At 39.4% G+C, this 26,427-nt stretch overlaps 1 protein-coding gene across 29 annotated transcripts in view; it reads left to right on the plus strand.

Moving 5' to 3' along the window:
• RBFOX1 (RNA binding fox-1 homolog 1) overlaps positions 1-26,427 on the plus strand; it is a 1,131,477-nt gene that overhangs the window by 878,312 nt on the left and 226,738 nt on the right. For 3 of the 29 annotated variants that reach the window (XM_033073838.2, XM_033073837.2, XM_033073829.2), the window contains exons 2-3: positions 9,765-9,919; positions 12,614-12,834. The exons of 25 other annotated variants lie outside the window; for them this stretch is intronic. In XM_033073838.2, coding sequence (XP_032929729.1) covers positions 12,748-12,834 — 87 coding nt within the window. In that variant the 5' untranslated portion in view covers positions 9,765-9,919; positions 12,614-12,747. The remainder of the gene's footprint in view (positions 1-9,764; positions 9,920-12,613; positions 12,835-26,427) is intronic. One more of the 29 variants, XM_033073830.2, reaches the window with a different exon arrangement.

Consider the following 26,427-nt stretch of genomic DNA (forward strand, 5'->3'; position numbering starts at 1 on the left):
AAATCAAAGGAATTTAGTGCTTTACAACCTTTCAGAGCTGCTGAGGGTGGTTGGTTTTTTTTTTGTTTTTTTCTTTTTTTAATCTGATACACCTAGGAATATTTTCATTTCTTTTCTATAAAGAATGAATGAACTACTGGATGAGATCTATCTCAGCTGTTTTAGGGTTGATTGGTTTGCTTCACAGTGGCATTATACTTCCATTTGTTTTCCATTTGGATTTATGCTTTATGGTGTTGTCTATGGAAGGATACCAGCATGGTTTTATTACCATAAAAAGATGCAGATCACATTATCTTCTTATATTCTGTCTTGTTTCTTAGAAATAACTAAATGAAATATAAAGGCGAAATGTTTTTGCAGTAAGCAAAGCAGTTTTATATTCTTTACCTAAAATAAAAACAAATAATAGCAATTTTTAAAATATTATAATTTTTTGTTTGCTTTTATTAGCAAAAATAAACTTCCATGTTTCTCTACAATACACGAGTGATAATTTTTAAAGTTGCTTTTTTGCTTGGAAGCTTTGTTTTGTAACAGCAACTGCAGGATTAGGTATTTAATTTTGTATTGATTTACATAATTATCCTTTTCAAATTGTGGAACAAAATTGACATTATGAAAGAAAATATGCACCTACATTTGATTATAGAAATGTAGATAAAGAAGGATGTTTTTAAAAATATCTGCATTTTTGATGTGAACTAGAGTGTTGAATAATGTTATGGGACATTGTCCCAACAGAAAACCTCTCTGTTGGGTAGTTATGGAACCCAATCTTTGCTTTGCATTGCCTTTTTAAAAGCAGGCTGGGAGAGGGGACAGGAAATAATTGCAGGGAATGTGTTTTGCTATCAAAGAAAACCTGGTTTTCCACAGGCATCTTAAGACTGTATTACACAGCAGGCACAATGTGTTTTAGCTTCTTTGGATCCTTCAGAGTCATAAATTCAGGTACTTTGTTTAGAGGGAAATGCAGCTGTCCTGTCCTGGCTTGCTCACAATCAAAAAGGTGATTCCCTCTGAGCGCTGTAGGCAGCACTGTGGGGATCAGTGTTGCAGAAGTTCCAGCTCCTTAATACCGAGAGGAATTCTTTGTTTGTAGTTTTTGTGGTCTGCAGGCAAATAAATACCTTCTTCTGTTTTCCTCCCTGGTTTAAATATCACAGATTAATATAAGGCAGGTGCCCAGTAAATGAGGTTTATGTTTATAGAGCAGCATTGCTGTGTTTGTTTGTCCTCCATTATTTGGGTGCATGAGTGTTTCATTGTATTTAATTATGTCTGTGAGGCACAAGACAACAGTCAACATCTGCTCCATTGTTGCCGTGGTTTACAGATAGCTTTGATGGGTTATTAAACAATCTATTTTTCAAACAGCAAACAGGGAAATAAGCTGCACCCATATTATGTGATTTTGTAAAGGTACATTATGTAATTAGTTGTCTAGTATTTGCACACTAATCTTTTATTTTGGTTGAATATATCCTGTTCCATTTTTAAAACATGATGATCGTTGGCAGTTTTTTATTTAATGGCGAATTTCTAGTTTCTCTATGGCTTGAGTTGATTTTCTCACTACTAATTTGATTTCACCATAAATTTTATCTTGACATATCTGAATTGTGAATGCTAATATAATACAGAAATTAGAAATGTACATTAACTTTCATTTATTACTGAAACAGCTACTGAATAACTATTACTACAGGTATCGTGAACTATTTTGGAGTAAAGGTTTATGCTGTTACCAAAGCACCAGTGGGGAAGGCAAGGTTCAAACTGGTTTGACTCAAATCTTTCTCAGGACAGAGCATCCCTCAGTGCTCCTGGGCAAGGGAAGTTATACTGTAGGAGCAGGGAGATGTCTCTGTAGAAACTGACTCTTGTACAAATGGATTCCCTGATGGAAAAGTGCTTGCGTGCTGATCTGCTTTTAATTTTGTTTTGGTTTAATGTACCTGTCAACGGTTTGAAGTTTCTTTATGTAACACTGGTATCCACAGTACTGTATCTGGATGCATTAAGGCAAATCACTGAAAGATTGCAACTACCCAGCATGTGATTTGTTTTTACCTCAAAATAAAATGTAGAAGAAAATGTTCCAGACACAAATGATGAACAGATCCTAAAATTAGACTTTCTGTAGCTTTTATCATTGCAGAAAGTCACCTATTAAAAATGTTTGAGAACATGAGTCTGTAATATTTTCACGGCTCCTGAGCTGCTGCTGCCCACAGTTCTAGAGCTGCAGCTTGCTGGGGTTGCTGCTGGCAGCAGGACTTCTGAGGCTTTGGAAATGTTGTTAGTCCAATGAACCTGATTTAAAAAATGCAGATTTATCCATTGGAATAAGGTGTTTCAAAGTCCTTTGAACCTGGGCTCTGCTCTAGTGAGACCCCAGCTGGAGCTCTGCATCCAGCTCTGGGTCAGGTTGTCCTGAGAGGGTGTGGATTTCCCTTACTGGGGATGTTCCAGAGCCATCTGGACACACTCCTGTGCTCTGGGGTGCCCTGCTGGAACAGAGGGGTGGCACCAGCTGGCCCCCTGTGGTCCATTCCAGCCTGACCCCATTCTGTGACCTGTTGGAGCAAATCCAGAGCTGATCATTAGAGGGATGAAGCACCTCTCCCGTGAGGAAAGGCTGAGAGAACTGGGATTGTTCAGCCTGGAGAAAAGAAGGCTTTGGGGTGTCCTAATTGTGGCCTCCCAGTGCCTGAAGGGAACCTACAGCAAAGATGGAGAGAGACTTTTTTTTATGAGAGTATGAAGTAACAGGACAAGGGGGATGGTTTTAAACAGAGTAGGTTTACAGGAGATGTTAGGAAGAAACTTTTTACTGTGAGCATTGTGAGACACTGGCACAGGTTGGCCAGAGATGCTGTGGATGCCCTATCCCCGGAAGACGTCAAGGTCAGGCTGATGGAGCTCTGGCAAACCTCTTTTAGTGGAAGGTGTCTCTATCCAGGGCAGGAGCATTGAAACTGGATGATCTTTAAGGTTCCTTCCAAGCCAAATCATTCTATGACTTTATGAACTAAACTATCTGTTATGTACATAAAGAATTTATTTCAAATAAACAAAAAGTGCATAAAAAGCATGGCTGTTTGGAGAATTATGCATCCCAACAGGTAAGGGTGGTGCTCCAGGTGCTTGTTGAAATGTCACTTTGCAATGACAAATTCTCTTTGTAGAGAACTTTGTTTTCAAGGTGTTTACAGACACACGTGGGGCAGGGGAACTATGGGGTTTTGTTAAATTTATTTTCTATAGTATCTCTTACTAAAGTTGGTGGGGTGTTTCTCTTGACAAGTGCTCATTAAAAGCAAACATTTGTGTTTGTGTGCAGCCAAACAACCCAGGCAGGTGTCTCCAGAAGCCTGAGTGGGAATGAAGCATTCCCAGGCTTTTTTTTTTTCTGACATGTGGTGCAGTCATGAATTTTCCTGGGTGAGAAAAGCAGAATTGGAATTTCTGCTGGGGTAGATCAGTTTATTGACTTCTGCTGAGAGCGTTAGCCTTGGCTTTGCTGTGAAATTAATGCATCGTGCAGTGAATGTGCATGTTCTGTCAGGGTATTCTTGTATATTTTGCTCAAGAACAGTTTTAGGTGTTTATTCACACGAAAATTGTACAGGTCATGTGTGCCTATTTCCAGAAGAAAATGAATTTTGCAACTACTTTATAAAAAACTCCAGGGGAAGGCTATTTTCAGCTTTATTAAGGAAGCTGAGTTACAGCAGGCAGCGTCTGACCTGTGAGAGTGATGGTCACTGGTTACTCTCAGAGCTTCACAAGGAGTTAGGACTGTGCAGCACCAAACATTTCAGTGTTTTCTTCCTGTGATCCTAAAGGGCTAATTAGGGCTGAAGAGTTGAGGATAAATCAGGAAATTTAGCTCTTGTACCACGAATGGACAAATAGATGAGTGGAAAAGCACAAATATTGTTAGGGAAATACTTTTATTCCTATCAGCTGAGCTTTCTAATGCTTTCAGCCAAATCCTGCCTGCCTGAGATGCTCCTTGCTTGTAGCTTTTGGCTAAACTTTAGTACTTAAACTATTGCCAATGTCTTGAGTAGAGCTGAGTTATGGCTTACATTACATCTAATGCCTTCAAGTGTTGGTATTTTATCTCTTGGAAATATGAAACTTGTCAGTAGTGAACAGAAGTTCCCTCTGATCCCTTTAAAGACCTATAGGGTCTTTATTATTTTGGGGTTTGAATTGGTTGTTTCTCCAAGGCACCCTGCTCACTTAGGATATCTACCCTCTGCTGGTTTCTGCAATCAAACCATAGCACTTGGCATGGCAGTGTGCTTGAATGATGTATTTATACAGGCAGGAGGCAGGGTTTAATACCATCTCATGATTCACTGTGCAGTCCTATTAATATGAACTTGACTCGGGGGAATAAGTAGCTGTTACTTGTCAGCAAATCCTGAGTGTATTAAGGGGGTGAAGTTGTATTGAAAGATCCTCACAGTGATACTCTGCAGTTCCCAAGGGAAGCAAATGAAAACTGTACTTTGATGAATAATGAATGTGCTAATTGGGGTCAAGAAGAAGTCATAGCTTCCTGTGATACAGTAGTTAGAGTAGCCTGGGTACAGCAATAAAGAAAAGTCTGACCAGATTTGGCAATAAAAATATGTGGCTGTCTGTCATCTGTCATCTCACCCAACTGAAGCCTGGGATGTGACGGTGACAGGCAGGTGGTTTATGTCTTCTACAACACAGGGATGTATTCCTGACACCCTCTCTGAGGTATTGGTTGGTGCCCATAAGAATGACCATGAACTGAGACTGAGACTGGTTGAGAGCTCAGATATTGCCCAAAATCCCATATGGAGTGGATGAAGATGTCTCATGGCATGGCTTGGGTATATCACTAGGATTTATTAAGAGTGGGTATTGGTTAGAATCAGTCTCTTCCTGATTTGCTAGGAAAAATGTTTTTGTTGCTGCTGGGCTGTATTTGCAAATGAATACACCCTAAGGGGAAGATAACAGCCTGTTCTTACCTGCTGACAAAATACATGCAAAAATACCTATTTCTTGGTCATCCTGTATTCAGCACACAAAGGAGAAGAACAAATGAAAGAGATTCAGGAAGATATATGCAAGTATGATTCTAATACATGTTTTGTGAAATACATGAATACATTCAAAAACAACCTGAGACTTTATTAAAGATGTATGTGATACTGCTTATCATTTGTGGAAGAGGTACATAATTTTCAGTAGTTAGTCTATGTAACTGCACGATATCAAACAAGCATGAGATCTTGAAAGTGTTCTGTGTTTCATACAAAATTTTCTAAGCTGCTTAACTTCTCATGGATTGTAGGCTAATCTCAGTTGGTTTAGAAAATGCAGATAATCTCAAGAGCAGAGTAGTGAAAGATATCTGAAGTAGCCTGGAGATGGGAGAGTGTGTTCTCAAAGAGGCCAACAGGGAAAATTCAAGTGATTTGGTACAGCTATCCAGCTGATAAGAGTTATGTAATAAAAACCAGCATGGAACTCTGCAAGAGAAAGAAAACAATGCAGGGCTCACTAAGGCAGAAGAAATAAAGTGCAGAACTTTGTAACACATCTTCAGTGTTGTAAATAAGTTGTGATAGCTGCATGTCAAAATCAACTCTTGGTGCTTAAAGCAGCAGTGTTTTCCTACAGGTTTGCAACTGACTTTTCTGAGTGATCCAGGGCAATTGGAGGCACACAGAGAAGCTTCTTTCACAAACAGACTTGTGCAGGCCACACACGGGGGTGTGTTCTGCCAGTTTTTGTAGGTTTAGCAGACTTTTCTCTGTGGCACCTTGCAGTCCACTGTCTTCCTTTTTCCTAGTGCAGAGCACAGCAGATTTGTCCTACTTTAATTTTGACACAAATGCTGGGATAATAATGTGCTTGTGATCCAGAATCTTTCTAATTGGTATGGTAGTGCAGCTAAGTTAAAAGACACCTATAGCTATTTGGTTTTTTTTCAGAGTAGCTGTTCAGAGTGTTCTCGGCTTTGGTGCCTTGATATGTCGAGCTGATGACAGGTCCTTACGTTTCTGTGGTAGCCCAAGGCAAGTCCAGGCACAGAGGGATCCCTTAACTCCAATTTTAACCTGCTGCTTCTCTCTAGCATACATTTATCACCTACGTAAGTGAATGTGTCCTGCGACTCACTGAAGGCTAAATCACTCTCCCTGCTGTCAGGGGACAAGCACTTATCTTTTAGCAATCCAGTCTAAGCAGGGAGTGAGGGTTTCCAAGACTTAGAAGAGGGCAAACCTTGCCTTTAAGAGTTCTGCGGAAAGTGAAGCTAAGCAGATGTGTATCTTTTAAGAGTGTGTGTGTGTGTGTTCTTTTCTATTGCTGTCATTGTGGTGATCTCCTTGCACCAGAGTCAAATCTCGTCAAAGGAATTGACAATCAGGGATGGATACAAATTAGAGTTGGCCTGCAGAGGAACAAGGATATTGGTCATCATGCCAGTGGACAGTGAGTTCATCCCCCACTCAATGTTTTTGTGTGACATTCTGGCAAGACGAGGTTTATGGGCTGAAAGAGAATGTCCACATATTAGAGAGAGTCTTACCTGGCAGCAGGCAACTTCAGGAGAAAGCATCAATGCCATTTGGAGTTTGGCTGGGAGGTGAAGGGCCCCGGTGTTCGAGGCAAGACAAAGAGGATATTAATTCATCCTGGAGCTGCTGACATGAGTAGCTTGGGTAGGAATAGGCTGAAGTGAGCCTGTGAAGGGAAACGACAAATTATGATGGTTGGTGACAGGGCACGGCAAGTACTGGATAGTGGTAATAAAAGGATGTGTTTTGGGGCAATGCAGGGAGAGAAACAAGTGACCTTTATGGGAGAATTCCAAAAGAAATGCAGAGTAAACATGGCATTCTTTACCAGTGAGGTACTGCAGCAGCCCATGGCTCAGCACTGACATAAGGAAGGAAGTTGGAACCAGAGGAAAGGATTGGCTGTGTGCTCAGAAACCAACATTTACTGAAATATTGCACTTCAAGTGCTGCAAGACCAGTTGGCCTACAGGGCAACAGCCTTAATTTCTCTAGGGCTACAAACAGTTTCCCAAACATGCTTCCCAAGTTTTTGCTTCTGTCTGAAGCTCTTGTAAGGCAGGACTATGATTATCTTAATTTATATTTGAAATCTCCAAACTTACTATCTTTGTATATTTAGATGAAAAAGACTAAAATCTGAACTTCAGTGGAAGTGAAGCATTGTTGTTTTCTGACTGAAGAATCAGCTGGGTTCATCTTGACCTGCTGCTAGTTTTTAATGGGCTCCTAAGAGCTCATGCAATTGTTAGATGCTAATGTCATATTTAAATGGAAACTTTAAGCTCAGAAGAAAAATGTGTTAATTCTAAATATGCTGTACCCCACATGCTTGAAAAAGGTGCTTTCTCCCAGTTTTAAATTTTTTCTATATCCGTACCCTACTGTCTAGTATGAATTAAGATGCTTAATAAGCTCCAACAACTCTTGACGGGCGCTGGGTATCAGTATTAGACCAGCAGACACTTTTGATTTGTATAGGTGACATTTTCTGCTTTAGGAGTCGGTAAAATATCTGTGCTGTGTTTTGGCTCTGCTGTTCTTGGGGAGAGGAGCTGGCTGGGGATTTGGTCCCTGGCATGAGCAGCTTCTCCACGTCTTCCATGTGGAGGAGAGGGAGCAGTGAGCAGCTGAGGGCAGGGGCAAGCCTGGATGGTGCTGCTGGTGCCTCTGGCCCTAAATGGCTTTTGCAGGAAGGTGGAAATAGTCTTTGGAAGACAAGTGCAGCAGTTAGTGTCAGCAGCTGTGGTGGGGAGGGTGGAGAAAGATGTGCAAGACAACTTTTTCTGCTTATCAATATTTCCTTTAATGCCAGATGACCTCAGGCAATGCTAATCAACAGCAGCTCACCTTCTCTTTTAAAGCATCTCTGGTGCTGGTGTCTGGTGATCCTTTTATAGAGACAGTGATCTAAAGTTGCTGTGGATGAGGGAAATTATCAGGAGAATTAGAAACCAATTTGTCCTTTAGGTTTTGGGGTTTCCTGTTGTATCAGAAAACCACTGAGAAACTGAAGAGAAAATGGAGAACATCTGGACAATGGGAAAGGTGATCAGACATGGGAGACTTGAACTCAAAAGATTCAAATATGACATAGCATAAGCTCTGAAGAGGGTGCCAAAGTGGTACCTGAATTATTTATGACCTGAGAGACAGGAAAGTTAGACCAGTATAGGAAGGAAGTAGAAATTATTTGCATTGGTGTTGTGCAGCATTTGGAAGAACTATTGTTTGTGGTATTTTGAACTAGATACAGGCATTAAGAAGAATTAATTATTTGGCAGGAAGATGGTCTAAATAGATTACTTCTGTCAGAATCTGATTAGAGCATACATCATTGATTGGTTGATGACTGCATTGCAGGGATCTGTCTTTTCCAGGCATTGTGGCCCCAGGGAAGTTGCTCAAGTCTTCCCCTCCACCTCCTTATACCACAGCAAAACTTAGGCATCTGCTTTTGCCTGGGGAAGTATTTTGGTCATTGTCTAATGTGCCATTTACATCTTATATGCAGGTGGGATCAAAGCTCTCATCTTTCTTGCACCATTTTCATTTTTCTTGTTCTGCCTGAATGTGTAGCCCAGTTTTCAGGCATATTTCTAGTTTTATTTCTGTATCTGTGCATCCGGACTGTACAGCAGTCTCCGTTTCCTTCCTATTTAAATGACTTTTTAGCAAGCCTTCAATGAAACTGCTATTAGAGCAGTCCTGTCAGTAGCTTCAGTTCTGTGCTAGAACATGAGATTCTGCTATTAGATTGCTGGGCCTGAAATACTTAGGAATTTTGTGACCTTCTACTCCTACCTTAACCTGCTTAACCTATGCTCTTCACCTTTAAAAGCAGCTTTTCATTAGTTAAACCTGCCTTTTTGGAAAATTCTGCATAGCTGAAACAAGACTGTGCATTTTATTTTTGTATATGCATTTTATGTATGAAGCTAGAGTTCATGTGTTTTTCTTCCTCTCTCATTGATGAAATCTCTCATTGATGAAATCAATTTTTGGTTTCAGAAAATCCATGAGATTTTTTTAATGAAAGAAACCAAAGCCAACTAGGGTTTGGGAACAGCTGAAAGAAACATACCCTCTATGAGCACACTGAAAATGGCTTAACATGTCTTTTTTTTTTTTCCTAGCAGCATTATATTTTTCTAGAATGTACTGGAAATGAAATCTGTGTAGTTGTTTAAAATAGATGCTCTCCCCTTTTCCACCCCCACAGAGTTGATTTTTGCAGGGAGGTGGAGTAGGCAGCAGGCAGGAGGTGGGTGCTGGCACCACCAGGGACATCAGAGAGGGGCTTGGTGTGCGTGTCCCGACCGTTCTGACTCTGTCCTCCCAGAAGTGTTTAGGTCCATGCTTGACCTTTATCATACTAGAGTGAAACAGAACTCTCAGCTTTATCAATACTCTTCTGGCTCATTCTCTCTGTCCTCAGCACTCTTTGTGGTCAAATTTCATTTATTCAACATATTCTAGTGGAACAGGAGTGACCACTGATGCTAACTAATGGCCAACTGTAAAACTCAAGTGAAATTTCCTTTCTGTGTGGCTGGGAGGGAGAAGCAATGTGTTGGTCTGAAGTGGTGGAGCTGCTGTAGAGGCATTGGCATAAGTTGTGACTGGGCAGGAGGCGGAGACGCGAGTAAAGCTCTGTTGTGCTTCTGTGGTTTTGATTCGCAGAGGTTTGTGCGACCTTAGGTAGCTGGTGCACACATGGGACATCAGCACAGAGCCCAGCCACCAGGTCACAGCTTGGATCTGGAGTGCCCCACACACAGACATTTACAAGCATGTTGTTATAGTGAGGCAAGCAAAGCATCCTTGCGCTAAAACAGGTAATTATGGTTTATTTTCAATGTTTTTGTATATTCCTATCTGCAATGTAGAAAATAGACGTAGTAGACATTTGATGTTTTCTGGAATGTTTAATCTGCTTGCAAAGGGCTGGAAGTGTCCTCCTGGAAGTTGCTGAGTTCACACTAGCAGTATTGCTTGCATCATGTAGTTGTCTGTTATAAGCCACCCTTTTTTGTTACTATGAGTTTGTGAGGCTGTTCTAGACCCTCACTAGACAACACCAAAATACTTCAAGAAAACCCTCGAGCTTGAAAAAAATATGTTCAGCCTAAATTTATTCATAACTAGTTTTTTTTCCTGATTTTTAGAGTGTCAGGATTGTCCTTAGCTTAAACAGTCTCTTCCTCCTACTGTTCTCTTCCCTATTCACAGATTGCTTTGCTGGGGTAAACAAATCAAATTTAGATTTCTGCTGCAACATAGTTGTTCCATTCCCCTGAACACAAAAAAGGAATTTCTCCAAATGGTTTTATTTGAATTTGAACTTTTTTTTTTCCTATTTAATGTGGATGAAGAGAACTGTAGTCTGTTTGAAGAACCTCTAAGAAATCAAGAAATAACTGAGAATTTAAAAATACTGCTAATTTTCCTTTTCCTACTTGCATCTCACTAGCATCTCACATTCTTTAAACAAATGCAATAAGATACTGCTTTTCTTCCTCCTGAGTTTAGCTCTGAAGTTTGTGTTATTAGGAGGAGCATGATCTTGCATTTTGTATTATTGAATTCCATCCCATTTCTATTAATGCAACCCATAAGATTTAGCAGTTCTTTCTATGTAATATCCTTATCCTCTCCAGTCTTGACAGTACCTTCCAACTTTGTGTCATCAGGAAATTTCATCAGCAGGTTGCCTTGTGCCAAAATAATTAAAGAAAATGTTAAAAAAAATCTGTCCCAAAATAGATCACAGAAAAGCTTCCCTTGAGCCTGCGCTTTCCTGTACAAATCTTCCTCCTCAGGTTTTCTAACATCTTATCAAATATATACATGCTGAAACAAAAAACCTGCCAGGTATTTTACAGAGCAATTTAACAGTCTTGTATTTATGTCAGTTGTCCCACTGGAGTCATTTGAGTAAAGCTTGCAGAATCCATTTTATAATCTCCATTCCTGGGTGAAAGAAATCTGCTTTCTTTTCAAATGCAGTTCACTCTGCTGGATGAAACGGATAAGCAGTAGTTAAAAAAAGCTCTTTTTTTTTTTTTTTTTTTTTTTTAAGAAATTAAGCATTTTTAAATGAGTTGTGACTGCAACTTGCTTTCTCATATATACCTTTTATTTATTTCTCTGTGAAAGTTTGTGACTGATTTTTGCATTGGAATTTTCTTGATAAGAAAAGAGCAAGAAATAGAATTTATAGCTAAGCATGGTCAGACAACCAGCGAGAACAGCATCATCCCCAGTAGAAAAGTTTAGTGGTTCTGAAACAGGAGCTGGGGTGGGGTAAACATCATTTCATCATGTGAGAATTGCTGGCCTCACTGGCAGCTTCTGCAGAGAGCATCACTGAGGGTCACAGTTCCACATCTAAAGTTAGCAGTGGGGTAAGGCTGGCAGTGGGGAGGGCCAGCAGGCAGCTGCTCAGGGAGATTTCTAAATCCTGCAGCACCTGATACACGAGAATCAATTACTGAAAACCTTCCACGATGGTCAAAATGTGACATTAAATAATTAAGTATCACATCAAATCTTGTCTGCAATTAGTTATCTGGAAAAGTAATTATGCAACAAAATCAAGTAGCTGAAATTAGTGGTGTGAAGCACCCTGATTATTTGAAGACTGTAGGAGGGTTTTTTTTTTATTTCACTTGTAACATGAAGTTGTAAGTACCTAACTAATTCTTTATTGAAATAAAAAAGTCTTGCTCAATTGTAATTCTTGTCATTAGTTACATCTGCAATAGAAGATACATAGCACGTAAAACAGGTGTTAATGACTAAGTTGGTTTTGTCTAAAGTAAAAATGAGCTGTGGAAGGGAATGTCTTGTAAGCAGTGCATTTCAAGTCAAATCTGTTTTGATTTAGGGAGGAAACCAGCCTAAATTTCAGTCCTTTGTCTCTTGCACCAGTAGCGTTAAGTTGATTTGGAGTTGAAATACTCTAATGGGAAAATGTGTTCTTTTAAAATAGTTATGATCAATTTAACAACATACATGTTGTGAAAGGTTAGAAGAGCCATTAAAATATAATTTACACTAATAGAAGTCGTTAGCTTGCGTTAGTTAGCTCACATACTCAAAACAAACAAAAATATAATGAATTGAAACAGAATGTACCCAGTATTACAGAACGAGGTGTAAATGCTCACGTGAACATTGTTTAACAGTTTATGAATACAGGGAAATGTCTAATTATGCAATCATGATAAACCTGATTATTTTGAAAATGGCTCCTGATAGTAACTGTTGTCATGTATGTGCCAGAATTGATCAGAAGATTATTTCTAATCAGTAGATCTGTACAGAATTTGATCTCTATGTGTTTAGTACTTAAAATTATCTGAACTGATAAAGAGTAGTTGACTAGTCATGTTACTTAAGCTACTCCCAAAATAGCACCTTCCTTTTTGGGTAGAGTTAGGTTTGCAGCTGTTGTCTCTATCTGTTGTCTCTGAAGAAAATTTTAACATTAAGTGTTGCTGACGTCAATTTTTTTCTTTTTTTTACAGCTGATGTGGGCTTTGCCCCTGACAGAAGTTATTTGGTTCTAGCTCTGAGTTTGGAAGAAGTTGGTATATAGATTTTCCCCTAACTTTCAATTGATGTGTTTAGCTTTAGTGGGAGTAATACTATCACTTAAACCATGTTGTCGTCTCAAGGAGTTTTGCTACATCCCTATGGAGTGCCAATGATTCTGCCGGCAGCACCATACTTCGCTGGACTTGTTCAGGTAATGCAAGGCCGCTTCCAACAAGCAACTTAACTCTAGTGCACTTAGAGCAATAATTGGAATTTTTATGGTTGAGAAAGCAAACACTTTTAATACAGGCAAAAGCTCTCGTGTAGTCAGTGAGAAGACAGTAGGAAATCAAAAAGATGGATCACCCTAATCTGTGTATTGACATCTCTCATGGCTGAATAAATGGTGTAGTTGAGCTATATTTGCTTGTATTGATTTGTCTGCTGTTTAACATTCATGCCTTTGCTTCACGAGGTTGACCACAGGGCAGAGGATTTGCTATCCATTCTAGGTTTCTGAGAGAGTCAGCATTCCCACGGCAGGTCAGAAGACAAAGTAACTTAGCATGATGTGTTTAGGTTAAGTGTTTTAGCACAGCAAATAGGAGTAGTGTTAAATATGCATTAATTCATATGTTACGCGTCACACGGAATGAAAAAGGGGTTGTGGTTTTGTGTGTATAGAAATATATCACCTGCAAAGAGTATTTATACACATCCTAGTAATTCCTTTGAGCCCTCAAAGTGTAAGATCTTGCTGCAGGGCAAGAGTTCTGTATGTTTAGGAGTCACCTGGCAGATACCAGATTGTTGTTGTTTGCTTTTGCTATTATTTTATTTTTATCAAAAAGTGGTGCTGCTGAAATTTCTTCTCTTAGGCTCGGGAATTCTGAAAAGAATGTGTAGATGCTAATTGAGCAATAAGTATCCTGTTGTTTACAGTATAAGAAGACATTAGGAAAAGTCAGCATTTCTAAACTCTGATAGAATTGTACCATCTAAGTGGCAGTTGTTAGATACTGTGCATTGACAGGGTCAAGACACAGACGTGTGTCAGGGCATTTCTGTGCTGTGCTAGGGATGAGTCAAATTATCTGTGAGAGAGGGAAACTTTCATTGTGCTCCTTTACTCCAGCACTTTGCTGACAAGAGGGGCAATCAGAGCATCAAACAGGTGGTTTTCCAAATAGGTCCCTTCAGTAATAGAAGACTGTGGGTTGTGTTCTTCACTTCAGGCTTAATATCAGACACATATGTCTAAAATAGCAATGTAGCATTGCACAGTGGCTGTGATCAGGTATTGGGAATCTGTGTCTTGTGGGGCATGCAAGCTGAGGCTGCTTTTATGCAGTGAGCCACATGCAGCAGGCCTTCATATGCGTTAGAATTTGGGGGTGAAGGTCGGGTGCTGGAGCTCAGTCAGACCCTCTGCTGTCCTGTCCAATAAATAATTACAAGCAAATCGTGCCTTTCACTCTATGCTGATTGATGTTGAAATTGCTTTTGAAAGTTCTCATAAGTTCCTGTTATAGATTAAGTGCCGGTGTAGGAAAAATAACTGCACCCAACTGAAATGGGTGAATGTAATCAGGTTTAATGGACTCGAGAGCTTGTTGGGAATTAAATAACTATTGATTTGTTGGAAAGTTGCTGTCATTACAAAATGCCACTCTGGATGCATTATCCAAGCAGATAGATTAGAAGAAAGGGCCCTTTGAAAATTTGGGATGCCTTATTTCAATCTTTTTTCTCTTCATTCTTTCCTTAAAAAGATGTATCCAGCCTATGTTACTCCTTTAGCATAGATCTAAAATAGTCAGGAGATAAGAACTGCTGGAATACAAAGTAGGTATTAGAGATGCAGTTGAAAAGTGTTCTTTGTATGAATGCTTCTCTAGTCTCTTGTCTTCTCTCTCCCTGATGTCAAACCTGAAAATGGCATTTTGGAAACCAATCCCCCACTTGAGTTATTGTCCTAATGAGTGAATTACAGCATTAAATCGTTCGAGCAATTTGTCCCCCAAGATTTTACCTGCACTTACGGTATCTCTGGTCAGCTTATGACACCAGAATGCTTACTGTTTTTCTCTTAAAGTAAATCTAAGTGTCTAAAATAAATAATGCAAAGGACATTTGATAGGAATATTTATATTATACTCTTCTAAGCAGTAATTGCATAACATTTTGAACTTTAATGGAAATTTTCTTCAAAAATATGCCTTGATAAACTGATTATGTAAATGTTTTTTTCTGGGTTGCAGTTTGAGAACACAACCCTGAACTAATTTTGAGTATGAGGCAGTTTTAACATTTGGTAGGCTTATAAGATGCCAGTTTATTTATTTGCATGAATTTCTACAGAAAGTAGGTGTACCTCTGATCAGGGATTCCCCACGATTTCCAACTGGCTTCATTCCAAGGTTGTGTATGGAAGCAGTAGAGCATTGCCTAGAGATTTGGGGACTGGTTTGGGAGGGGTTTTTTGTATTTCGTGTTGCATAGTTGAGCAAGAACAATCTCTGTGGAGCAGAGTTTGTCTTCAGAGGTCCTGCACCTTCAAGTGCTGTTTTTATTTTATTTTACCTAATGCTATGGGTGAGCAGCTGCTCCAGCCTCTCCAAAATTCATCAGGAAGCCCTGCCCTGCATCCTCTGCTTGCTTGTGTCACACCCTCTTGTTAGGGAGCAGTGGAATGTGTGAAGAACAAAAAAGGGGTGGATATGCCTTATATGTGCAACTGTGTGCATTTTGCATGTATTCTGTTAAGGAGATTTGTATTTCCTTTACTGAGATGATGTGTTTGTTTGAGTGAGATGATGGAAAGGGAAACACTTTTTTCTTGGAGAGACACAAGGTCGAGGGTTACAGAGATGTTGATGTGTATCAAAGTACATTAAATATACATGCAAACTTATTTCCCAGTAAACAAATATACCTCAAACTTACTAGACTCATGGCCTATGACTTAGTAGCACATTTTTAAATGAGAAAATATCTTTGCTTCTTTCTTCCTTCTCCTGGGTAAAACTATTTGAGGAAAAAATAAATCACATGAAAGTACAAATAATGCATAAATAGCTTTATGCCTCCTGTGGGTGGGGAGATATTTTCTGCCTTGGCACAAAAAGCTTCAGGGGCTGTCACAGCTCTGCTGCCACGGGCACCCAGGCAGGGACTGCAGTGCAGCCACTCCGTGCTGAGGGCAGCAAGGCCCACGTGTGTCAAAACTGGCCTGCTGCTTCTCCTGGCAAGGGACAGGAAAAAAATGCCATCTAGGATTAAGTGTCAGTGCAGTAAGGGGTTGGCTCTCCTGGCCCTGGTCCCCATCACAGCAGAGTCATTTGATTCCCGAGGGGAGCCCGTGTGTCCGGAGCAGAGTGCGCTCAGGAAGGTGTTGGGTGGCAAAGGTCCAGGGCTGCAGCGTGGCCATGTGCTCCTCTGCCATCTTAGCAGCTCTTAGAATAAATGTGAGACCAAGCTCCAGGTATCATTAAATCACAATGTTTGTTTTAAGGCTGTGCTGCCTCACAATACTGTTATTTTGTTAAATAATATCTGAGAGGTCATATCAACTCCATCTTTCATGGCTCTGGAGGTTTCAGGTGTATAAAATGTTTGCAGTTGCTCTGGTTACTTGGAATGCTAGATTTATCATAAATTTTGAAAACACACATGCAATATATGACATTTTAATAATGGATGCTAAATTATTTATTACATGACTGGGTTAGGTAGCTCCATTTCCATTTCACAGACAAAGAGGAATTCATAGGCATTATTATAAATTTTATTGAAGTTGAAATTGTTTAGACTTTTCAGTAAACTACTGCAAAGCTCTGGAAATAGAGACAGTTCTATTTAATAGAAAATGTGGAACTTTTATATAAAATATTATAAACATGAGATTATTAATGAATATGGTCAGTATTTTTTGAAATATGCTTTTATTTTAACCTGAAAGAACCTGAAAAGTTCTAGGAGTTCTGAGGATTTCAGCTTGTGTTCATTGTTAAAAAATTGTTTAAAACTAAGCCAAAAACTTATTTTCTGATTTTGCTTGCTTACTTATTTACGTAGTGATAAAGGGGAGAGTTGGAGAAGAAAACTAGACAATAGGCTGATGATTAACTATTTCAATATATTAAGAATTACTGTGCTTTTAAATACATCATTCTTAAGCTTAAATTATTCTGGAGATACTTTGATTTTTAAAATTTTTTTATTTCTGTGTATCTGATTTTCCATAATTGGTTAACCAGTATGTTTGACTGACAACTGAAAAAGTGGTAATCTGGAGACTGTTCCATTTTATTTTAGGGCTGAGAGAATTGCCTAGAATATGCTGTGAAAAGTAGTGGTGCAGACTTCATCACGGTGCCATCACTTCACCCATCTGGAAAATCCTTGTTTTAGTGCCGTGTTGGAAGTGCTAGCAGTGGGTACATTCTGCATCCTTGTAGGTGTTAGTGTGTTAGGCTACCTGCAAAATCACTCTTGCATTCCAGCAATCCAGTCTTGGGGAATGCTATGTATTTGTTGTCACCTTACATGAAACAGTCTTTTGTAATTTGGTAGGTTTCATTTGAATAATACATTTGAAATAGCAATGAGGAGAGGTTTGAGTTCTTCCAGTGGTGCCTGCAGTGGTGTATGGTTGCTTCTGTTGGTTTTAGATTATGATCTACTGGAAAGCAGAGCATAATTTCTGTTTACATTGACTGAATTGCTTCTTTGAAATGCAGTAAGTAGATGATTTAGTTTAAAAGCAGATTTATTCTGGCTTGATTGTGTTGTCTCTCCTGTTACTAGTGCTGCACTCCCAGTGCTTTGTCAGTGGAGGATGAATATGTTTTACTATTGAAATCACTTTTCATCTGGCTGTGCATCTTGTCTTGGTTTTGAAAGGCCATATCTAATATTTCTTCTTTCAGTCTGAGAGTTGCAAAGTTCTTCTCCCTTTTGTATCAAAAGTGTTTTTAGCACATGTGAAGTGGTGGTGTTAGCAATGAATATAGTCTGTATTGTTTTGATAGGTGAAAATTGTTGTAAACAATGTTTGAGTGTCTGGAAATCATAGAATCATATAATTTTTTTTAGTTTCTTGGAAAAGACCTTTAGTATTTTCAAGTCTGACTGTTAACCCAGCACTGCCAAGTCCAACATTAATCCATATCCTTAAGTGCCACATCTACGCTTAATTTTTAATTTACCCTTTTAAAATACCTCCAGGGATGATGATTCAACCATTTCACCGGGCAGCCTGTTCCAATGCTTGACAACCCCTTTCTAACATCCAATTTAAATCTCCCCTGGTACAGCTTGAAGCCATTTCCTCTTGTTCTGTTACTTGGGAGCAGAGCCCGACTCCCACCTGGCTACAACCTTTTGCCAAGCAGTTCTAGAGAAGGAGAAGGTTACCCCTGAGCCGCCTTTTCTCCAGGCTGAGCCCTGCTGCTCCAGCCCCTTCCCCAGCTCTGTTCCGTGCCCTGGACATGCTCCAGCCCCTCAAGGTCCTCCTTGTGGTGAGGAGCCCAAAAGTGGCCCCAGGGTTTGAGCTGTGGCCTCAGCACAGGGGCTCAGTCACTGCCCGGGTCCTGCTGGCCACACTGTGGCTGATACAAGCCAAGTCATGGCCACGTGCTGGATCATGTTCAGCACCCCCAGGGCCTTTCCTGCTGCAGGTGCTTCTGGTGGCCAAAGGGCAGCAGCTGGCCTTGGTGGCCAGAGAGGACTTGGACTCCTCTGACCGGCTCCTGGCCCAGCCAGGCCGGTCAGAGCCTTCCTGCCCTGCAGCAGGTCCTCAGTGTCATCCCCAACCTTCTTGAGGGCCTTCGGTCCCCTTGTCCAGAGCAGGGATCAGGAGATTGAACAGAACTCGTCACAGCCAAGTGTCACAGGCATTTATCATAATAAACCAATGTATGAACAACCTGCCCCTGAGCCCTGGGGAGTCCTGCAGGTGACCTGTGCAGCTGGAGGCCCTTGCACTGCCCGCTCTCTGGGCATGGCCATCACCCAGTTTTTCACAGAGAACACTGCACCCCTCCCAGCCATGGGCAGTGGTTCCCAGACAGTTCTGTGGGACATGTCAGGCAGACACATCCACAGCCTTTCCCTCCTGCATTGAGCAGTCACCTGGGAGGAGATCGGGTCAGTCAAGCAGGGCCTGCCTTTTCAGACCCCTGGCCCGATGGCTTTGTGGTCCTGTATGTGCCTCTTGATGACACTCGAGATGATCTCCACACAGCTTTGGATTAAATTGTTTTCCCTTTAAATCCATGGATCAAGCAGTGTGGCCAAGAACCACTGTCAGTGAAACCTGTCAGCTGCTCAAGAGGCTGCCGACAGCTTGAAAGTATTTGGTAATTGCTATTGCAACAGTTTATGTTCTTTTAACTTGCCTTTATTTCTTACTAATAAGTGCAGATACCAAATGCCTGGTGAGTGAACCTGCAGGAGCAAGAGGGAGGGTAAGGGGGAATGTCTTTGCTATTGACCAAAAAGACAATTGTAGCAAGAATGGCTTATCTAAGTAGTTCTACTTCAGCTAAGAAACAAGTGGTTATTCTGTCCTACCACCTGGAAGATTTTTCTCACTGGCCTTTATTTTGGAAATCAATGGGTGACATAATTCCAATGGCTAAGGCAATGCTGCATTTCCTCTTTCACTCTTCTGTCAGCTCAGTCAATGCTGTGTTATAGGCAGGGCTTTTTTCATCTGCCACACTTCATCTGACACTCAACAGGCAGATTATTTTTTTTTTCCTTTTCCACTTTTGCATGTATATCAGTATTAGTGAATTTTAGACATGATGATCTATAATTATGGTCACTAGCTTGTGTGTTGGATAATACACTCCAATGGAGTGTTGTAGCATGGAAAAACTGGGTAAATCTTGGCCTTTCTGACTGCAGGGGTTTCTAAGGGGAATAAATACAAGAATATTTGTATTTGTAAGAAAAAAATAATTTCTAGGCATGAAATAGCTTTCATTAGGGCAAATTCTATTTATTTTTCCATCCCCAAAGTAAGACAAAGCTTTTAAGATTTGGGTTCTCTGTAAAAGCAGATTGTTTAACTTGGCTCCCCCAGATAGAAGGCAGCAAGCTGATACTGCTGTGTCCAAGGATCTGGAATTTCAGCTGATTTTTTTTCTTTTTTCTGACTCATGCATAATCATCAGTAATAAAACTTCTGATGGCCAGATTATGACAGGAGATTCAACTTTGAAGTTCTTTTGCTTTCAGTAGAATGATTCACAAGTGATATAAAAATATGCTTGTACATCTAAATATAGAGCAGTCATTTTAATGAACTTTCTTGAATATTTCACCTATTTACCCTCTGATAAGTTATCTTGTGTTCCATGAGCTAATGTTAGAAATCCACTTCAAATACATCTTTTGGCCTGTCTGCTTGCTTGCTTTTTTTAACTGAGGTGTGCAGGTAACTGTTTGCTCAGATCTGGTTTCAAAGAAGGTGTTGTAAAAACATATGAAATGCCTATTTCAGTAGATCAGATTGTGCAAAAATATGGTAAAGACGTAATTTATTTCAAGTATAAGTACTTTCACCTGAACCAATTAGAAATTGCATTTAACTGCTCTATTACTGCCTAAGAGTGGTGGAACCACACCTGGCAAATATCTGACAGATACCACAGATAATTTGGAATTTATTTTGTTTTGTTTTTGGTTTTTTGTTTGGTTTTTTTTTAATGTAGTGACAGGTCACGAACACTGTAAATATAGAATTGGCAATTGATCTAGGTCAATTTTTTGTAAAACCTGTGTTTCACACAACTCAGGTTATCGTGGATTTGGGTAAATTCTGATATCCTGGTTCCTTTTCTTTTGCTAGGGGACAGCTGCATGAGCTAGAGAGCTTGGAGAATGACTTAATCTTCCAATTCTGATGGGTTTCATAAATTAGTAAAGAATGTAATTTTTAAAAAATCTACATATTGTTTTGTTGCTGAGCTGAGAAAAAAATAAGTCTCTTGCCTGTATATTCAGGAGTCAGAATGGCTCATGTTCTCATTTTGAGACCTTTAACTAAATAAAACATGGTGCATTTCAAGGAATGTTAGTCATCAAGGAAAAGCTATTCAGACTTTGATAAGTATCCTTCTATAAAAGCAACTTCTTAAGATACAGATAAAAGTACTCAAAGCAGTGAACTGATCTGAACTATTCTGCTTTTTATTCCTTTTGTTTTAGTTTAGGCCTTTTTTTTAATTGTGAGGGGGTAAAATTATTATTTAATGCTTATTATTCCAAGGCTTTTTCATCTTACAGAGCTGGAAGTGCATGTTGTGTCTCTGTCCTCACTTTGCCATATTATTGCAAAGCATGTAGTGCCCTCCTGTTTGTTAATTAGCAGCATTTAAAAGGCATGGAGGAGCAAATGGCAGGTTGTTCATATATTGGTTTATTATGATAAATGTCTGTGACACTTAGCTTTCTCTGTAGCATTTTAATGTATAGCAGATTCAGTACAATGCATCTCCAGATATCTTTAGACATGTAAGCTTCAAAACATCCAACCCAGGCAAAAGAGTGCTGCCAAAATGCAAATCCAAGGGTTTCTCTGTGAATTACCAGCAGCTGTGCAGGTACACATCAGCTGTCTTTATTTTCACTGACAGAGACGCTGAATATGAGCATGTTTCAAACACTGAGAACAAATCATATTGACACTTGAAACCAAGAAAGAGCAAAAAAGGACTTTCCAAACATTTTACTTCCATTCTAGAGAAAGCCTTACAATTATGTTAAAACAGAGCCCAAGCACAGGTGAGTATTCCAAAGAGAATAGTAAGAATAGGTTTAGAAAAAAACAGACTTTTTAAAAGCTATAGCCCTGCAGTTGGTTAAAAGCAAGATGACATTTAGTTGAGAAATAAAAGGTGAGTAGAGGTGAGGGAAAACACATCTTCCTGCATTTGTGAATGATCCTGGAGATAATGCAGAATGAATCATTCTTTCTCTCCCTGCTTGCCTCAGTGTGGTGCTGACTGAAGTGAATTAGCAAACCTGAGAAGTCCTTTGCTACTCCCTGGAGATAACTTGGCTCTGTCAGGGCAGCTCAGGGGATTCAGCTCAGCTCAGCTGGATGCTGAACAGAGTTTGTACGACCAGACCTGCTTCACGTATGTGAGAGCAAGTTTGAAGCTGTTTACCCTCTGTGCAGAATGGTTCCTTTTTCTCTAAGTGTTGCATGTGAATTTTATGTGTACAGGATTTGTGTTGATGTTATTTTTGGGTGATTTGGTTTACTGCTTGATCACCTTTTTAATTTTAGAGATACACTTTCAATATTTTGAGTAATACAGAAGAGCTTTTTAAAATGAAATAAACTCAGTTTGGCTAGATTTTCTTTCCTTTGACTTGGAGTTGTACTGGAAAATGGTATATGAATAAAATTTTTTAATTAATTTACCTCTTTCCAACCGTTGAGGATACAGAGAGAAAGTAAACTTCTACAACTGTATTTCAATGCTCAGAATGAAAATACTTTCACTTTAGTTACTAAAAAAGCAAAACAAAAATGCCTCAAAAAATGAAAACTGTTTAGAGCCATCAAAAATGACCATGATGGAAGAGAATTCTGACTTTTTGTACACAAAAACAGAAAAGGCAAATTCTTAAGAAAGCCATGAGGATTGTTGACAGTATCTCAACAAAATTTGATTCTGCAGAGACTGAGTCATATTTATAAAGGTCTGACCCCTCTGTATCTTGAATAATTTCTATTGTATTATACATTTGTAGCAACTAATTACTACGGAGTGGTTTTTAAGTTTGTGGTGCCTGGAAAGTGTGTGTTCAGGTCCATGCTGTAGAGAGCATGGGTTCACTGTTGGATCTTCGTTCCAAGGAAGGTTCCCTTCAGAAGTGCAGCAACTTTCCTACCTTGTCCTGAGCCAGAGCCAGCAGGATGAGCAATCAAACGTGTTCAGTTGTGACAAGTCACGCAAGAGTCTGCTCTGAGGTGAACGTGGCAAACACAGCACCAGCTTTGCTCTCACTGAGGGAAATGAAATGGAATTGGAGCAACCCCTCCTTCTGGAACACAGGAATGAATTGCACTTTGGATTATTATTTCTTTAAAAATCTTATATCTAGACACTGAGCTGTTTAGGGGGAGGGAGGTGTTTTTTTTTGTTTTTTTTTTTTTTTTGGCCTTATGATTAAAATCAGAAAAAAAGCAAACATGAAATCCTGAAACTATCTTAAACCATCTGTGACCAACTCTTAAAAAAAAAAAAAAAAAAAATCTGTCTTCCATGTTCTCTTTGTCATCTCTTTTCATTTAAAATTTAAATATCTGTCTCACTTTTGCTGCCCAAATACAAGAGGATTTGAGGCCAGCTGAAACACAGCAGCTGGGGTTAGCCCAGTTCTTAAAAGACCAGCCAGTCTTTGGCAAATCGTTCTTCCTCCTCAATGTTCCATTGTCAACTCAGTTCTGATGTTTCCCATCAATTTTTAAAAAGTGTGTGCAGAAATGACTCAGTGTAGGTCCAAGTTTGTTTACTCGTTCAGAATCTTAAAGAGAAAATGAAGGCAAGCATTGTGTTTCAGGATTTACTTCTGAATACTTCTAAAGGTTACCTGAAATTGTTGATATCCAAAGAAAATTTTCAAATCTGATCATTCTGTAAGAAGAGAAACAGATGGCTGGGTTTCATTCTAGCACTGGTGAGTGTATGGGCAAGTGTCCTCACTGGCTCCTGGGCTGAGTTACTTTGTAGAGGGAAGTTGTTGAAACCCACTTGAACCTTCTGAACGCTGCTGTTACAGGAAATGAAATCCATCCAGTGCAGGATTCTCTGGGCACCATTTTTAACTGACACACTGTGCTGGATTGACTGGAGTGAGTACAGGGGCTCTTTACTGCAGGGATGAATGTTTTTATTTTTACACCTTCCCCCATGAAGGAACAGTTAAAATCAGGCATAGGGAACTGTACCACATGTTTGTGCACATTTCCCATCTGAAAATGCCTTCCACTGGCCAAGACTATTGTTAGGCACAATTAAGCTCAGTGTATATGTCCTGTATTGTAAGCCAAGGCTGCTGAGGATGTTCCCAACAGGAGAGCACAGGTTTGGAAAGAAGGAACTTCATGTGAACTTTGATCTGTGGCAGGTTTTTGAGTGCTACTGTGTGAAGAACAAAGGAGACCTGACTGACAGCTCAGAGTCTGTGCCCCCACACGCTGCATGTGTCCTTAAGATACAACTAGCTATGCCATATACAGCTATAGAGATTTAGAAGACACTTTCAATCCATGAGCAAATTTATTATGCCTTTCAAGGATGCTAGCACTTGAAATCTGATTTTTGAGAGGCATTTGGTGTAATGTTGCCAACTGACTTTAAAAGCTTGTGATATTACGCCTTGTAATGTTCCACACTCGGTGTAATTGTCACTGTAATCAGCTTTATGATGGCAAATCTTCATGATGACTTCAGGGATATATTTTTTGCATATTATGTTTGAAATGTGAGTTACTTTGTGATTTCAGAGGTATAGTGGTAGTGAAGGAAGGAAGGCACTGCAGACTTCTGAACTCGTGTATGAAATGTTTATGCAGAGAGTGGAGTTTATCATTTCCAGTGATGTGATAGCATTGACTGTTGAAAAAGACACTGAGAACCAAATGCTCTTATATTTTGTGATTTGTATTGTAATTGAACCCATTAGAGTTGGCCATTCTGGAAAAGCATGCTTTGCTGGCAGAAAATTGCAGTGATTGACTATTTTTGTTGTATCTGAATATTATTACAGACATTGTGAACGTGTGTTGACCTAAAAATGTCAGTGGGTGTTTCATATCAGTCTCCTTTTTTTAATTATTTTTTTATTTTTTGCTTTTCTAGGTTGGGGAGGGATGACACAAAAATGCAAGATAGACATTGCTTTTCTGTTCTGTAATGCCTGGCTTTTAATAATGTAAAAAGCTCTGTGCCAGGTCTGTAAACAGAATCTCTAAGTTCTGGGCCAGTAAGTCTTTTCACTGAAATATGCGAGAGAATTCTAAACCAAACCTCTTTGTTATTCCACTCATTTTCCTGTAATAAGACATAAATCTACCAAGGGTGTTTCCCTGTCCCTCTGGCCTTAGTTCTCCAGATAATGTTTTTGTTAACTTCCTCTTCAGATGGATATGTTGGATTTAGTATCTCACATCGCTTCTAGTCATGGCAGCAATGGGGTGATGCTTGTCCCAAGTTTCAGGTGCCGGTGATGAGACACAGTTATGTGCATTTCATAGGCAAAAAAAATGGGACTCCACTCATTTTCTGGAAAACATGATTTTTTCCTGTGGGAGAGTATTTCTTTAATACCTCTTTGTTAGTCCACTGGAACTGATGGAGTTCTGAGGAGTGCCTGGAACCTTGCTTGACACAACATATGGTCTTTATGTGTGTCTAAAAATTATTCAGTGCGTGGTAGCTTGTGGTGGCAATGTGTTTATCTCTGGTGCTCGTCCTCAAGGAGCATTGTCTTGTTTAAGTGGCTGTGAAATGTACTTTTTATGCGCTGTTCTGCGGTCATCTCGAGGTCGGCATAATCCTGGCTTAAGGTGTCTGCCTGCAAATTTGTCATTTGCATTATTATTGGTTGATTCTTGCAAAACCAAGCTATTTTTTTTTTAAACATAAATTGCTTTGTCTAGAAGAATAGTAGCAAAATGCTGAGCAAGGTATTTTTATTCTCTGGGTTCCAATAAGAAATGAGAGATCAAGGAGGGCAAAGTTGATGCTTTAAGTCTTATTTAGCATGGGAGAGATTATTTCAAAATATTAATAAATGTGTAGTGTTGCACTTGTGGATAGCAGGGATGAGAATTTCTGGTTTACATTTTCACTTTGTTAGTTGAGTGCTTTGTAGAGATTTTCCTCCCCTGAGTTCTATATGCCAAGATCAGATACCTGAAATACTTAAAAGTAGTTCTGGTTCAGAGCCAGACTAGGTAATAATTTAAACCCATATTTCATGACTTTCTTTGTTTTATGAGCATTTCTTTTCTGACACAGCAAAATTATCTGTCGAATGCTTCATTTTCTTGACACCATTCTGAAGACTTTTGGGATGTATATTTTCTCAATGTTTGGCACATTTGGTATTTTGTATACCTCTACTACTTCTCACCATGTCTTTTAGAAATGTTTTTGTTTTTAATACAATTTAAAACACTTCTTTGTTACTAAATGGCATAGCCTTTTCTAATGTTATTAATTAAAATTATCTTCTGGTCACCATTCTTCCATTTCTTTGCAAATAAATATGATCTGGCATTCTCATCTCTGAAATAGAGGGTGAGTTGGGAATCAGACGCCTTCAGAAACAGAACCCAGATGTATTTTTAAGGAACACTCTATGCTAGCAAGCATTTCAAGCCTTTCTGGAATTATTTCTTGAGAATGATGACTGTTAGCTGCTGAGGTGGGTCTCAGAGGTACTGCCTAAGTGGTGTCTGTTTTACTCCCTGGCCTAATGGCTGAAGCTAAAGAATTAATTTGGCTGTGAATATACTAATACCTTTGTTTGTCAGTATTTGTTAGGGTTACCTCTTTGTTCTTCTGTGTGCTTACAGAATTCAGCACAGACTTTCTTGGAAGGGGAGGATACAAGTTTTAAATTAAGAAATATTTTCGTTTGTTTGTTTTTATTTGCTAAATAACAGTTGTGGTTCAAGAATATGATAAAGTGATTAATGTTAATTACCTTCACATCCTTTAGAGAATAACTTGTGTACGTACTTTGTACTTTGTTTAGTAGTTTGATTTTG

Source organism: Catharus ustulatus, chromosome 16, assembly GCF_009819885.2.
Source record: "Catharus ustulatus isolate bCatUst1 chromosome 16, bCatUst1.pri.v2, whole genome shotgun sequence".
NCBI classification, from domain to species: domain Eukaryota; kingdom Metazoa; phylum Chordata; class Aves; order Passeriformes; family Turdidae; genus Catharus; species Catharus ustulatus.